General features: G+C 31.3%; 1 protein-coding gene across 1 annotated transcript in view; it reads right to left on the bottom strand.

Annotated features, from left to right (window-relative positions):
• The window catches only part of LOC113512311 (ATP-binding cassette sub-family G member 1), a 46,483-nt gene that overhangs the window by 1,573 nt on the left and 29,972 nt on the right, over window positions 1-14,938 (bottom strand). The window contains exons 4-12 of the mRNA XM_026896109.3: window positions 13,096-13,288; window positions 11,455-11,600; window positions 10,059-10,297; window positions 8,878-9,015; window positions 6,656-6,804; window positions 3,617-3,785; window positions 2,048-2,148; window positions 1,336-1,491; window positions 946-1,129 (exon numbers count right to left, since the gene is read on the bottom strand). Of these exons, the coding sequence (XP_026751910.2) occupies window positions 946-1,129; window positions 1,336-1,491; window positions 2,048-2,148; window positions 3,617-3,785; window positions 6,656-6,804; window positions 8,878-9,015; window positions 10,059-10,297; window positions 11,455-11,600; window positions 13,096-13,288 (1,475 nt within the window). The remainder of the gene's footprint in view (window positions 1-945; window positions 1,130-1,335; window positions 1,492-2,047; window positions 2,149-3,616; window positions 3,786-6,655; window positions 6,805-8,877; window positions 9,016-10,058; window positions 10,298-11,454; window positions 11,601-13,095; window positions 13,289-14,938) is intronic.

Raw genomic sequence — 14,938 nt, 5'->3', positions numbered from 1 at the left:
GCCAAAAGAAAGTCAACGTTAATAGAGCGCCTCGTGCAAAAGGAATAAAAAAGAAAGAAATAAAAAAAAGATTAATTTAGTGTTTAGTTTAACAATATAGAGGAGATTGCATTAAATATTTTTTTAAACAAGGTACTTAAATAGTGTTTACGATAAAAATGAAATTATCTATGAATTAATTAATAATAAAAGAAATACCTATTACTTCTATAAGTGATCTATATCACGAAAGTTGTGAATTTGTATTAATTTTGAATCTTAATTGTTAATTGTAAGATGGGGTAGGCACAGGCATTTATTTGTTAAATGTCATCGTTGAGGTGACCATAACAATTGAATTCACATATATTTCTATTTTACTCGTATGTATTTTGAAATCAAACTTTTGTGTTGTTCCTTTTTGTTTGGTGTCATGGCAAGATAGATGTAAGAACAACACTATGGAGCCATACCTATGTTCATACATGAAGTGCAATAAAATTGTTGGTTTACTAAGAAATTTAATAATTTTTTATTTAGCACTGCACGTACTAGGTCAGTGTATCGCCCCACCAGTTTTGTATCAATTTCCTACATTTGTATTTAGTATATAAGATCATTTTATTTCTTAATTTTGTCAGTTACAACCGAGTCATTGGAAATATACATTTCCACAAACCTCGTTGTCTCAATGCAACCCGCAACAAATACTTTAGTCCTCGGGAATGGTCAAACCATCATAGCATGAGAGACATCAGAGTTCTTGTATTTAGTGAAGTTCATAGTGCTATGCATGTCTATATAAACCGATTACCACTTTGCATCAGGTGCAACGTCATTTTGTTTGCCATTAATCAATTAAACGTCATAAGTGCAACGGTATTCATTCACCTTTAGACGGCTTTTATGCTTGTTGGCCTACACTTGTGATATAAAAAAGTAAAATTAAATAAAAATTGCTTTTACCTTTATTACAATGTATTTTAGTCCTATTGAAGCCATATACTGAATGGACAGCGACGTGGAAACCTGCTCTGAAGTAAGATATATGATGGAGCCATCGAAACGGATACGGGGTGTCGGATAGAGCGAGGCAGAAGCCGAACACAGAAAACAGGCATGCCACCACGGGACCGAGGAATACTGCAATCTGTAACATGAGTACCATAAATTAAGAATACATGCCATTAATACATTGTAAAAATTTGTACTTATCAAGGCTAGTTATATTGTGAAATCGAGATTCTTAAAATGTAACGGAAAAACAATGAAAATAAGATAATAGAAATAATTTCGATAAATATGGCTTTTTCAATTTAACACATGATTTCCCAAAATTATCTAATTATAACTTACTTTTGTCGGTGTTGTAGATCCAATGAAGTATCCCCATGCTTGCCCACATAGCGAGGTCGCGACGATGGTGGCAAGAAACAGGGTTGCCCGCGTCGGTTCCAACGGGTTGTCAGTCAACCAATATGATAGCACTACGTAGGACACGCATGATATCATCTACAATATTTAAACATAGTATTAATAGTATAAGAAAAAAAAATCTGTTTTTGATTGTAGCAAAACCAGTTAATTTAATATAAAAACTAAATTTACTGAACAGAGTTCGATAAAATTTCTAAGAGACCAATCTGAAAGTATATGTTTTTAGACAAAGAGAGAATTTTTCAAATCGGTTTAGAATTGACAGAGTAAAAAGGTAACAAACAAAAAAATATATAAAACCGAATTGAGAACTTTCTCCTTTTTTTAAATCGGTTGAAAATTAAAAAAATTCAAAACGAAAATTTTATCGCGTGATTAAAACAATTTCCTGAATTAAGAAATATTATTACAGGCATCGACATGCTTGTGAAAAATATTGCTCTTATATTTTCGCCAGGCATCTCGATGATGATGATGACTCGGTTTTAACGAACTTGTTATTGTATTAAAAAATATATAAATCAGTAATTTTTTGGTTTAAATTTTAATAAAAAAGTATCATACTACATCAAAATGAAATACAAGATACAATAAATTCTAATACAATTAAAGAAAATAGACGTATTTTTACCTGAAATGGCAACTCCACTGCCAATATAGATACAATATACGGCCCCAGCTGATACCATTTGTTAAAATATTCGCCTTTTAGTATATTCATTTCTATGGGAACTGGAAATAACACAAAAGTATTATATTAACCTATAAAAAGTTGAACAGTGAAGGTGAGGAAATTCGCACTTCTCGTATTTGGAACCTCGTTAAGTTTTCTAGGAGAAGGTCAGAATTTTTATTCAAAAGGTGGTGGTATATAGGTGGATTTTATTTCAAAAAGGATTAGAATAGGTTTCCTAAGGGTTGGCAATACTTTGCTACGTATAGTTTTGCAATTGTCCATAGACTATACTAACTATCATGCTATCATCAAGCATTTTTATTAAAACTACTTTTTACAAAAACGACTTACATTTAATTAAAAAATATTTAAAGAAATTCCATTTGATAAGATCCAGTGAAACTATTACCATACAGGTAGGTATGGTTATGTGCTGGTAAGTTGAATTTTAGAGTTACACATTTAATACATATAAATATATAATTAATATATATTATTATTTATATAATTTCATATAATTTTTTTACAAAATATGCAGCCACGCAGCCAAACAGATTAACAAACTTTTTCTAAGACTTACTTTTTGTATATTATTTTTTAATTATCAAATACCTCACAACACAAAAAAAAAAAAAACGTTAGTAATGAGGTTTAACTGGCCCATTGCTAGCAACACACCCTATCAGGTCGACCTGCGGTTCTCCCTAGAAACCATATTGGTCTTATTGAACTGGTTATTATGGGCCACATAACACAACATTATTTGGACATTTGTGTTAGCTTAGTGTGTTCATTGTTCTAGTGTAATATTAGATATGTTGATAGTTTTTATGATAAAAATAAATGTTTTTAAATATATATTTTGATTCATAATAATACTAGTTTTATCTCGTGTCTTTTCTAAAATAGTAAATACATTCATTATCAGTAGGATTATGGAATAAGTATATTTTTTACTGTATTTTTCTTTATAGCACATAAATATAATGATAACAACAATTTATAGGTTATACGTATATAGGGTAATAACATAAGTTCGAAGTTGGCCTTCACAAAAAGTTTAGTGTTGACGGAGAGCACTATTAATATACTAAATTAATTCGAAAAGTGGCAGTAGGCTCGACTATAAAAATACTAAGTTGGAATCATACAGATGCCCTCGGTGAAAACTTGATATGTTGAGGATTACATTCACTTTAGCAGCACGAGTTGAAACAAGCTTCTGACTACCCCACTTGAGATTATAGTCGTGAATTTATTTTTAATAACTTTCCGAAGTTAGAGTAGAATCATAAAAAAATACGAGTTGAAAAAGCTTTTGTATAAAAACTTAAATAAAATAATTTAAATTCTAAAAAAAATAATAATGAATTCTATTAATATTAGTTTACGATTGACTAAGTAGGTACTTTACGTTAGTAGGCATTGTTCTTTTTTATACCGGGTTTGGCATCTGTTGTAAATGGCACAGGAAATCCCAGTTTGGGAAACAATATACGCAAGTGAATATGTAAACAGACTTACAAGATAAGGTGACTGACATCTTGCCGGTGTACACTACAAGCAGCATAGATCCGTATAGGTAGACATAGTTGCCGAGTACACTGCTCGCTTCACTGCCTACACCGTGGTAGAGGTAACCGAAGACCAGTGCGATAATCACGTGTGCTGCCACTCTCATCATGAACAAAGACTGAAATAGATATGAAACCTTATTAATATTCGTATAATAGAGGTTTTCCTTAGAGACTTCATTATGGGGTTCTTAAAAAAGGGTATATTGAGGTTTCTTTAGAGTTAGTAACATGAATGTGATACTAGTAGTGTTGCAAGCGTCTGTATGCCCTAGTGGCCGTTTGCCATTAGACGGACTGTGTGCTTGTTTGTCAACCTACGTGTTAAAAAACAAATTGTAACTAGAAGAGACGTCTGTACATGGGAGATATTTAAGACAGATTGATATAAGGAGTTTTAGTAAGATCTAGTAAGATTAATAGAAAATAAAGTAATAACTTAGAAGATCTAATAAGATTTATAGAAAACAAAACAATAACTTAGTCCCGTCATCCCGCAAATACTACCACCCCAACTGAATGCGGTTTTCACAGCTGTGCGCTAAGGTCTAACTTAAAATATAGTATGTATTTTATCTTAATATACCATCTAGAAGTGACTATTTTATTGGTTTTCCTATTTCTGAAATCAAAGCGCACGAAGTAACGGACAAAAAACTAGTTATCACTAAAATTATAAACTAGCTTTCGTCCGCAACTTCGTATTCTTGGGTTTTGGAAATAAGTAATGGTGGAGTATATTTTATACTACTAAGAATGGCAAGCAAGGTGACGGCCCGTCTGATGAAAAGTGGACATCACAAAATATACTGTGACCCTCATGATTATGATTGTCATATGTTTCTGTTCCCAGTAATTCATTGCCATATATCACCCTTCAAACCAAAATAAGCCATTTAAGCATAGGCATGGCAGAAACACAAGTAGAAGAGAGGTATCTAAGTAGAAAATTTTTGTACAAAATTTCCTTCTGGTAGAATTTCATGACCTGGGCAATTACCACTGACGAGACGAAGGTTTAATTTTTCAATAATATAAATTAATAAAATGTGATATTTTCCTAATAATAAGTGTTTAGTGTCAATTATTTTTACATCGCATTAGAATAAATACAATACCTTAGTACCCTATTATAATATGCTATAACTTAAACAACTTTACTTGAATTGACATTTTAATTAAATACATTCATATTGTTTTGACGTGCAATAAAGAATTATTATTATTATTTAACATGTAAATTACAATGTTATGTTATTTTATAACACGGAATATCGTGCTGTTATTTATTGAATGTTAGATATTGATTGAATGATAAGGGATTATATCAACTGCTATCAGTTTCCCTGATAGTTATAGAACTATAACTATCAGAGAACATTTAGAAGCTTTGATGCTTATATTTATATTATATAGATAGAGCTTCTGCTGGCAAATACGGATTAAAATTTCTATTTCTTTTTCTCAGTGGCATTCGATCGCCATTTTTACGACCATTTTTGACAGTTCTATAATAGGCTCGTATAAGAGGTTCGAATGTCGAAATTTGTTTTTTAAAAGCAATGTCCAAATGACCCTACTGCTTACAAGTTAATATATATATCGATTAAAATGGCGGTCATTTTCAATGTTTTAAAAACGAATATATATTTTATGTCTACGTTAAGATTTAAATCAAAGTAAAGATAAGCATCATTATGAACCCTTATGCACTTTTAATTTTTTTTAATTTAACCTACTGTCTACCTATCTTACTTATAATATAATTTCTCCTATATACTGTGTAATAAATGTACATTATGTTATATAACTATATATATATATTATTATTATAAATCTATTCAGGCATACTTGGATATAACTGTTGACCTGTTTTTGACGAAGTATTTGTATGGATATACTCTATTTACACAGCCGGTCAAAAGTTTGAGACCACTAATAAAAAACTTTTATTATTATTGTAAATATTTCCAAAACATAGGTGATAAAAAATAATCTGCACATCTGCATATTCTGTTGTATATAAAGATTGTCTATAAAAAGCTTATCCTTTTGCCTTAGAAGTTTATTCTTTTGTATATACAAAAGAATAAACTTATATAAGCAAAAAAAGGGCAATAAACAAACACTGTTTCCAAACTTTCCAATGTGAGCCGAGGAAAAATTAGTCCGATAATAGATTGTAAAAATTTTATTACTGCATTGCCACAACTCACACTTTTTTTTATTTTACATCAACTTTCAATGCAATTGTTCTTAATTCTTAAAATATTTCTAATGTTTATTTAAACTCGGTATTTTCAGGGTTATCTACGAATATCCGCAGTTAGTTTGATTTCGTGATTCCTACAGTCAAGACGTTTTTAAAACGGGAAAAGTTCGCGAAATTAGTATTGAAACGCGATCTGCCATCGTTGTTCACCATAATGAAGGCAAATCTGAATGTGAGATTGCATCTCAACTTAAATTACCGAAGATTTGTGTTCATCGCACTATTGTATAGTACAAACAAACTGGAAGTAATCAAGATCGTTCGCGCTCCGGGAGATCAAGAGCTGGGACTTCTAGTGAAAACAAATTTATTGTGGTAACCAGCAAGCGAAATAGACACCTAATAGCCTCAGAAATTCGTGTTGAAGAAGTAGGAAAAACCTATGTGAAACGTGTTAATCACTTAATGCAGCCGTGCAAGATAAATGATTAGGGGATCTTTTGTATTTGGAAGTAAGTAGCTTAAAAATATCAATAGATAAACTAATGATATAAAAAAATAAAATATTGTTCGGGTATCATATGTACAACGGAAGGAGATATTGTATCTTCGTATGTTGTACATAATACGTGTAAAGTAGAAAACTCAAGTACCAAAATTTTAGTAACAATCCCAAATATTTACGCAAAAGTCTCTCGTAGATGTTTTCTAAAAATGTTAACTTTGTTAGCTAACTTCGAAAAGAAAAAAGATAAAGAAAAAATGTTGCACACTCACATAATTCCTTGAAGTCATTAAATAGTTTCTGTAGAGTAATATCCACGTCTGTTGCAGTAGACCAGATGGTCTATACAACGTTTTGCCATATTTTCTTTGGTGTTTAGAGTCTCCGAGAACATTCTTCATTTTCAGGTCTGACGTTACATCTGAAAAATTAATGAATTAAGTGTATTAAAAAAAATATACCCATGACAGTAATCGAAAATGAAGTATAATATATTCTATAGAGCTAGTTCTTAACGCATGTAAAACTGCAAGTATGATCAAAGTGTGTAATATATTTTAAAATGTTATATGAACAGATATTATTTTTCGATATATTTTTATAATAATAATTTTCTTTATTGTTCATTATGGGTGTATCATATATAGTCTTAAAATTTAGATAGGTCATCCATAATATACTTTTTTAAGGCGTACAATATTTATCAAATATGTATTATACATTAGATACATGTTTCTTAAACAGAAACAATATTATATCATTATATATTATTATAGTACAAAGGTGATAAATAAGTATACAGTCTGATGGTAAACATCACTATAGCCTATGACCGCAAGCAACATCAGGGATGTCAAGTACACGTTTTTTTATGCAACTTAGAATGGCGAACAGGCTGACGGTCTACCTAATAGAAAGTGGTAACCGTCGCCTACAGACAAGAGTAGTACCATGGATATAACAGAGTATATTGTTTCGCCCATGATACCCCCCATGTGTTGCCATTCCTGAGGACTAACGTGTTATTTCTCTCTACCCTATAAATTTACTGCCATATCCCAAATTCAAATCGAAACACAGCCATGCAAATATAATTGCTTCACGGTAGAAACACGAATGGAAGAGAAGTACTCAAGCAAACGACTTTTATATAAAGTCTCCCTCTGGTAACTGGAGGCTGGTGGCGTTGTGGATCTTGATGCATTATTTTTGAAAAACCCCATAATGTATATTATATTTTTTTTAATTATTTAGTTTTTACACGTGATTTGAGCAGAATAAAAAGTAGCCTATATTCTTCTCCATCTCAAATTACTATAGTATAATTTCTTTCATGTCAATTGGTTGTGCCGTTATAACTAAAAGCGGAAACAAAGAAACTACGAAACAAACTTTCTTATTTATAATATTAGTATGAATTACAATGAAATTAAGGGAAAGTACTGTAAAATGAACTGCAGATAGGTAGTATAAGAAATATTTTGCTAGCAATAAAAGTAGGTTTAGTTAATTTTCATAATATTTGAGCGGCAAAATGTCATGTAAAATTGGCTTCGAGTATATAAATTTTTACAAAAATTTTATACGTGAAAGTGAATTTCTTCGTTTTTTGTTACCTCTTCGCGCCTTAAAGACCCAACCATCTTCATGAAAATTGGTACTGTGTACGCCACATATTAATTGCTATATATGCTGCTATTTTTTCCGGTCACACAGACGAAGTTGCTGGTAAAAGCTACAAATATAATGTGTTTTAACTATGAGTATTATTCCATGTGGAAAAATAAAACCAGTACCTATTTACTTTACGCATAGTTAACTTCCCTATTGTTAAAGTATGATCTAATGTACTGGAATAAAGTTTAATATAATTAATTATAGAATAATGACATAGCTACAGCTATTATAGTTCGATTAAGGCGCACTTTTAATAAATACTAACAATAACAATTTATATAAGTTAATAAGTTATAGAAATGTAGAAGGAAGTAGTATTGACTAGCGGTGTTTACTCATGGATATCTGTTATAAAATATACTACAATAAAAAATCAGATTAGGATATATTTTTCATTCATTAATTTTACTAGAGAACAAAGTATAAATTAATTGTATGTATAGGTATACTTTATCGAGAGTAACTTATGAATATTTATTTGCTAAAATATTTTTACATAGATTTAGATAATTACTTCTTTGAATTACATACTAGGCACGTAAGCCTGTATCGTATAATTTTGAAATGTGATTTAGTTATGGTGACATAGATACACAGTTTTACCTCTCGTATCGATGTAACAAATTGATAATACCAACCACCCGACAGTTATGCCTTTTGATGTACATAAATATGTTGTTTTATTTTTAATGAGAATGATATATATGTAGGTACGAAAGCATATTAGAATTGATAAAAAGCGTTTGTAAGTAATGTTGTGAATATTTGTGCTAAAAACTAAGGCACAACTTTTAAATATTAAAGAGAAGTCACTTACTTATAGGGCTATCTAATGCGCGTATTGTGGGCACGTGGTCCCAACTACCGTTTGCTGTTGGCTCTGGTTTGAAGTTCTTCATAGTGCTGGCAGCTTTTATTAAATCTATGTTGTATTCTCCCGAAGCGACCTCCATTACTGCGAATAAAGGAAATGTTTATACCATTTTGGTTTTCTCGAGTTGACTAGGTATACAAATCCGATCAAAACAAGGTTTTATAATCGCAATCGAAATTCGGTTTCTGTTTTAATCTTCATTCGAAATTTTGGTCGATTGTGAAATTAAAAGTAGGTACATTTTCAAGGATGTAACCTGCTAGTGAAACTGATTATTTTAAACAAAAAAAAACACGACAAAAAATAACTCAGTACGCGACAACCAACTTGATATACGAGTGGTTCTTCAATTTATGTTCTTTTAGGAAAAATTCATCGGTAGAATACTCTCTTGAAGGGAGTTAACAATTTCGATTTCACCGTATATAGAAAAGTATATTGTTTATCTGACAAGCTGAGAAACTGACAAAATATTAAGGAGTGTGTCGTTCAAAGCAAATCACAATTTAAATTAAGATAATTTGGGAAATCGATTGTTAATTACACAAAAACATATACGAGTTGGTCTCGTATGGTTAAAATTCCACTAAATGCTTACTATTACTAACATTAATGTACGAGTATAAGTAATTATTTGACCACATATATTTTTGTAATAATATTAATGCATGCTACTTGCTTCGTTCTTTAGATATTATGTAAATCCGGCATATGTTAAGAAAAGCTATTTAATAAAATAACAATCAGAGAATATCTTGCCATACTTTCATATGATTATTATAGTAGTTAAAGTTATCCTATATATATTTATATGTATTTTTTTTTTATGGGTGAAAATGGTATGGTAACCCCGCCTGCGCTAACGATATACGCTTGCGGAGCACCAGTGAAGGGTGATAGATGAGAATGAAAACAGGCCAGTTAGCCCATCAAGATGAATTCATCAGGAATTTACCATGATAGTATCCAGGGAAAACCGCGAGGAGGTCGACCTGGTTGGATATATTGCTAGCAATGGGATTCTCAGTTTCCATTACTAACAATCCCTTTCCCCCCAAATTTATACGTATTAGATGCAAAGATATACCATAACAGTATAATTGAATATAATAAAAAAGACGTACGAAAATCTGCTGGGTTATGATAAGGCGGGCATCGCAAATCGGCACTCTCCAATGCAGCTAAGAGGTTTTCCCTTGGCCCATCATATAAGACATGTCCTTTTGCTAAACAGTAAACTGTATCTATTTTCTCGAAGAGCAATGCTGAGGGTTGGTGAATGGTAGCAACTAAAGTTCGTCCCCCTCTCGCCAGGTCATTGAGTAGAGAGATTAGGGATGCTGATGCCGATGAGTCTAAACCGCTACAAAAGAAAGATTACTTTTATTAGTTTTGTTATGTGGACAGATAGATATTATTTGTTTTCATCGAAACATTGCGATAGCTTAGCAAAGACTAAAAATTATACCTATAGTTTAAAGTAACTAGGCAACTTGCAAATGACTTTAAAATTTAATATGACTGTGTGTAGTTTTGTTCCTCATATATTATCAACTTATTGAAGTTAATTTTTTATTTTTTGTCGATGCTCAATAGGCGATCACTACCTGCATAATAAATTATGGTCTTAGCTGCATTTATTATAATATTATAACATAATGGTCGAGCGATGAGCAGCAGTATACCTCTTAAAACATTACTAACAATCCTTTCTGTGAAACCCTCTTCGAAGGGGAGGCCTATAAATAGCAGTGGTGAATTAACAGCTGATATAAATGAATGAATATGCCTTCTGAAGTTCAGTTATCAGTTTTAATAGCCATTTTCGGTTAATCTATTTCATGTAAACATGCAGTAGATACTATGTGAATATCATTAACCTTTTGCCATTTCACATATCTGTTTATGACTCTTTTATTATATTTAGAGCTGTAACTACATTATTATCAATTGTTTTCATAGCTTTTTGTTAATTATAATCATTAAATTTACAATTAAGGTAGGTTTTTAATGTAAACAATATAATATTTTATTCTACAAAAAGCGACTTCATTTATGACATTGTTTATTTTGATGTCCGATAATTTTTTTTATTTTTAATCAATATCAATTTAGAATTATTCAAGATATCGCCAATAATAAACTAAATGTACCCTGTGGACAAGACAAGGTGACGTTATTGTATCTTTAACTTTATTATATGATGCTGCCATAGTTACCCAGGTATATTGGAGCGTCAAGAAATATTAGAATTAAAGAATTAATTTTATTAGCTCTTTTACCGACAATATTTATGTAGGCAGGTACTATTTTTATGTAGGTACTATTTATTTATACAATTTTTCATCGTGATAAATCCCAATTGTATATTTAAAATATATATTTTAAAGTGTTCTTTAACTAATAATAATAATAAATCTTTATTTCATTCTTTGTTACAATATAGTTTGAAGTCCCTAACTCAATGACAGATAACTGAATATTTTATTTAAATAATATTAAAAAGAAGTAATTACTGACGTGGTCGGTTCATCAAGGAAAAGCAGTGAAGGATCCGAGAGTAGTTCTAGCGCCACAGCCACTCGACGTTTCTGTCCTCCGGAGAGGTCGCGGCAAAGGGTTTGTGATGTTTTTTCCAAACCTAATAATGCTAGGATCTCGATAACCTGTGAAATATAAAATATATTTTTTATTATTTATATAGCAAATGTATTAAAGGTGGTAAACATAGATAGATCGATATTGTTTTTTTATTATAAATGGTAAATAAGAATGAACCAACCAACTAAAAAAATGAACAAACTTAGAATGGTATATAAGCTGACGGCCCACCTGATGGAAAGTGGTAACCGTCGCGTATAGACTTGAAAAGTACCATGGACACAACAGAGTATATTGTGTCACCAATGATATTTTTTATGATATATTAAAGTCTAATAATGATATCGAGGACGATTCTGTTGTACTATTCTCTAAGCTAAAAACTTACTGCCGTAGGAAACACGTTAAAGAAAGCATGGGAGATACCTGTCATAAAATTTTTACTACCGTATTGTTTAATTCCGATTCGCCTTGCTCTTGATCAATTTACAAATAGTTCTATATTGAGCGTATGAAATAAATAACAAGTGTGATCATGGACTTAAGCTATACACTCACTAGAATTTGAATATTTCATCTGCATCTCGAGTTAAATTGTCGTATGTTTAGTACACTTTAATAGAAATTAATAAAATGGTAACCAATTTTTTTTTTAATATTATTACACATACTAAAAAGTTATCCAGAGAATCTAGACACGATCAACTTAAAGTGAACTTGTTCTTTTATGTAGTTTTTGGGCATTCAATGTTATGATAGAAATTTCCACCATTATGCAAAGAAGGGTTAACAGGGCATATTGGGGGGAAAGGGATTGTTAGTAATGCGGACTATCAGTCTCTTTGCCAGCAATATACCCTATCAGATCGACCTCCACGTGCGCCCCCCTTGGAAACCATCGTGCTGAATTCCAAGTGTATTTATCACGATGGGCTAACTGAGCTGCTTTTTAATCCTCACTTATCATCTGTCACTGGTGCCCCGCCAGCGTATACCGATAGCGCAGACGGGGTTACCATTCCATTACCATCCATTGAAAAAACAGCGCATATTGCTAGAAATGAGGTCGTTGTCTTCGTTACTAATAATAATCACCTTCTTCGGAGTTTCCAATTAAGCACTGTATTTTTACAATGTATTCGTAAGTCATGTAAGCAAAAAATATTACTGCTAATTGGATCTAAATGCAATTAGTAGTGAATATCTAACTTTGTAGTGATGTACAAAACGGCCATGTCAATGACATTAAGGTTATTGGGTCATTTAATAAAAAAAGATAGAAATTGACAGAAGACAAGAAAAGTAAATATAAAGCTAGGTCATTTTGACAAAAGCTTTAGGAATTAATCAAGATGATTTCGAAAGAAAATAATGAATTGCTTATCAACAAAAATAAAAAAAATGAATGTATAATAAGATTTTTCTTCTATGCATCTTGTACACATAAAAGACAACTTTTTAAAATCTATATAAAATAGTTGTTTACTGACACAATTTGGTTACTTCTCGAGTTCCGAGTTAAACAACGCGAGCATAAGTAGTATAGTAAACATTACTTACTTTCTCTTTTCGCTCGTACGATGTGAAATCGCCCAGTTTAAGTGCAGCCGCGAGAGACATGGCCTCGTCGACAGTCAGGTGCACCCGGAGTTCATCTTCTTGGCGGATGTAGCGGGCGCCACCGCGGCCGGCAGACTGCGATGCGCATGCGCAGACGCCGTTCACAGCTATTTCTCCTTTGGCGCCTTGTGTTCTGTTTGTAGAAATATTGGAATTATGAGTATTTCTCTATATGTGTGACATAAATGGCATATTTGTGATCTTATAGAGTATTTGTTGTATAGTAAAAATTAATTTTAAAATTATTATTATGAAATTTTTATTAATTTTTGATATAAATCACAAACAAGCATGCAACTACTAATATTAAAATAATATTGTTACTAATAAACCTTTAATATTATTATATCAGAAGTTAGTTACTACAGTTGGCCGGCGGGTTGGCAACCGCGATTAGATAAATTAATAAAAATAGTAATGACTAAAATAATGAACATTGCAGTAACTAAATAAAATTAATGAAGTTAAGCGTAGAAAAATATTAGTTACGACAATTTTGTCATTTAAACGTAAAATACATTAATATACATAGCTTTCTATAGATGAAAGAATTTTTATAATCGGTTGAGTAGTTTTTGAGTTTATCCATTATAACTAAATAATCAAATTTTTCCTTTTTATAATGTGGTAAATAAATAATTAGTTATTACATTTTCACTGCAATAATATTGATTTACATATAATATTATTATTGTATAAAAAAAACTCCTTTTTTTAAATAATTAAAGATTGTGTCCCACGAAAAAAACAGACTTCAATTCAACTTCATTTTACAATTTTGATTTAAAAAGTAAACGTTTGAACCGATTTTGATAAAATTTCTATGGAATCTATATCCTTTCAGAGGAAAAAATACTTTCTAAATCGATTTAGAACTAATGGATTTATGAGGTAACAGATATAAAAAATGGGGGAGGCCTATGTCCAGTAGTGGAGGCATAATGGCTAAAATGATGATGAAATACAAAAAAGATACAACCGAATTGAGTTTTTATGTCATTGATTTTACAATTGTTTTTACAGTCAATAGGGTTTACTTCAGAGTCAGTCTTATATTAATTTTGTGAAAGGTGCTGTTTTTCCGCGTTTTAAATTCAAAGTAAGTTAAAATTTTATCTAACTTAACATATAACTTAAGATCCTAACGCTGATTTCCTCAGTTATAAAGCTTTTTAGAGAAATTTGATTTAAATGAAATATGAGCTAAAATATAATATAATAAACCCGGCGTCCTGCTCTCAGTTAGCCGTATCCTAAGCTGTTATATTTTTATTCACATTTCATTTAAAGCAGGTAAGTTTCATTAAAAAGTTTTATATGTGCAAAAATCAGCCGTGGGATCTTAGGCTATGAAATGTCTTGTCATTCATCAGTGTTTATGTGTGCGTACGTTCACGATTTATGTTGCCATTTTTTTACGGAACAAAATGTAATTGTTTTTTGGCTGTCACTTATAACATTTAGACTTTTCTATATTTAAGAGATCGTGCTTGAAGATACTCAACCGATTACATCACTGCCAAATAAGAAGATACAAAATATTTCAAAGTCCAAATTTATCTGAGGGGTACTTTGTACAACAGTCATCTTTTTTTTTTTATATACAACTTAGAATGGCTAACAAGCTGACGGCCCACCTGATGAAAAGTGGTAACCGTCGCCTATAGACATGAGCAGTACCATGGACATAACACAGTATACTGTTTCGTCCATGATACCCCCCATGCGTTGCCATTTCTGAGGACTCAGATATTCCTCTGTACCCAGTAAATTCACGCTATAT

This window comes from Galleria mellonella, unplaced genomic scaffold, assembly GCF_026898425.1.
Source record: "Galleria mellonella isolate WM207_F2 unplaced genomic scaffold, CSIRO_AGI_GalMel_v1 utg64, whole genome shotgun sequence".
NCBI classification, from domain to species: Eukaryota; Metazoa; Arthropoda; class Insecta; order Lepidoptera; family Pyralidae; genus Galleria; species Galleria mellonella.
This window is presented reverse-complemented; position numbering and strand designations above follow the sequence as displayed.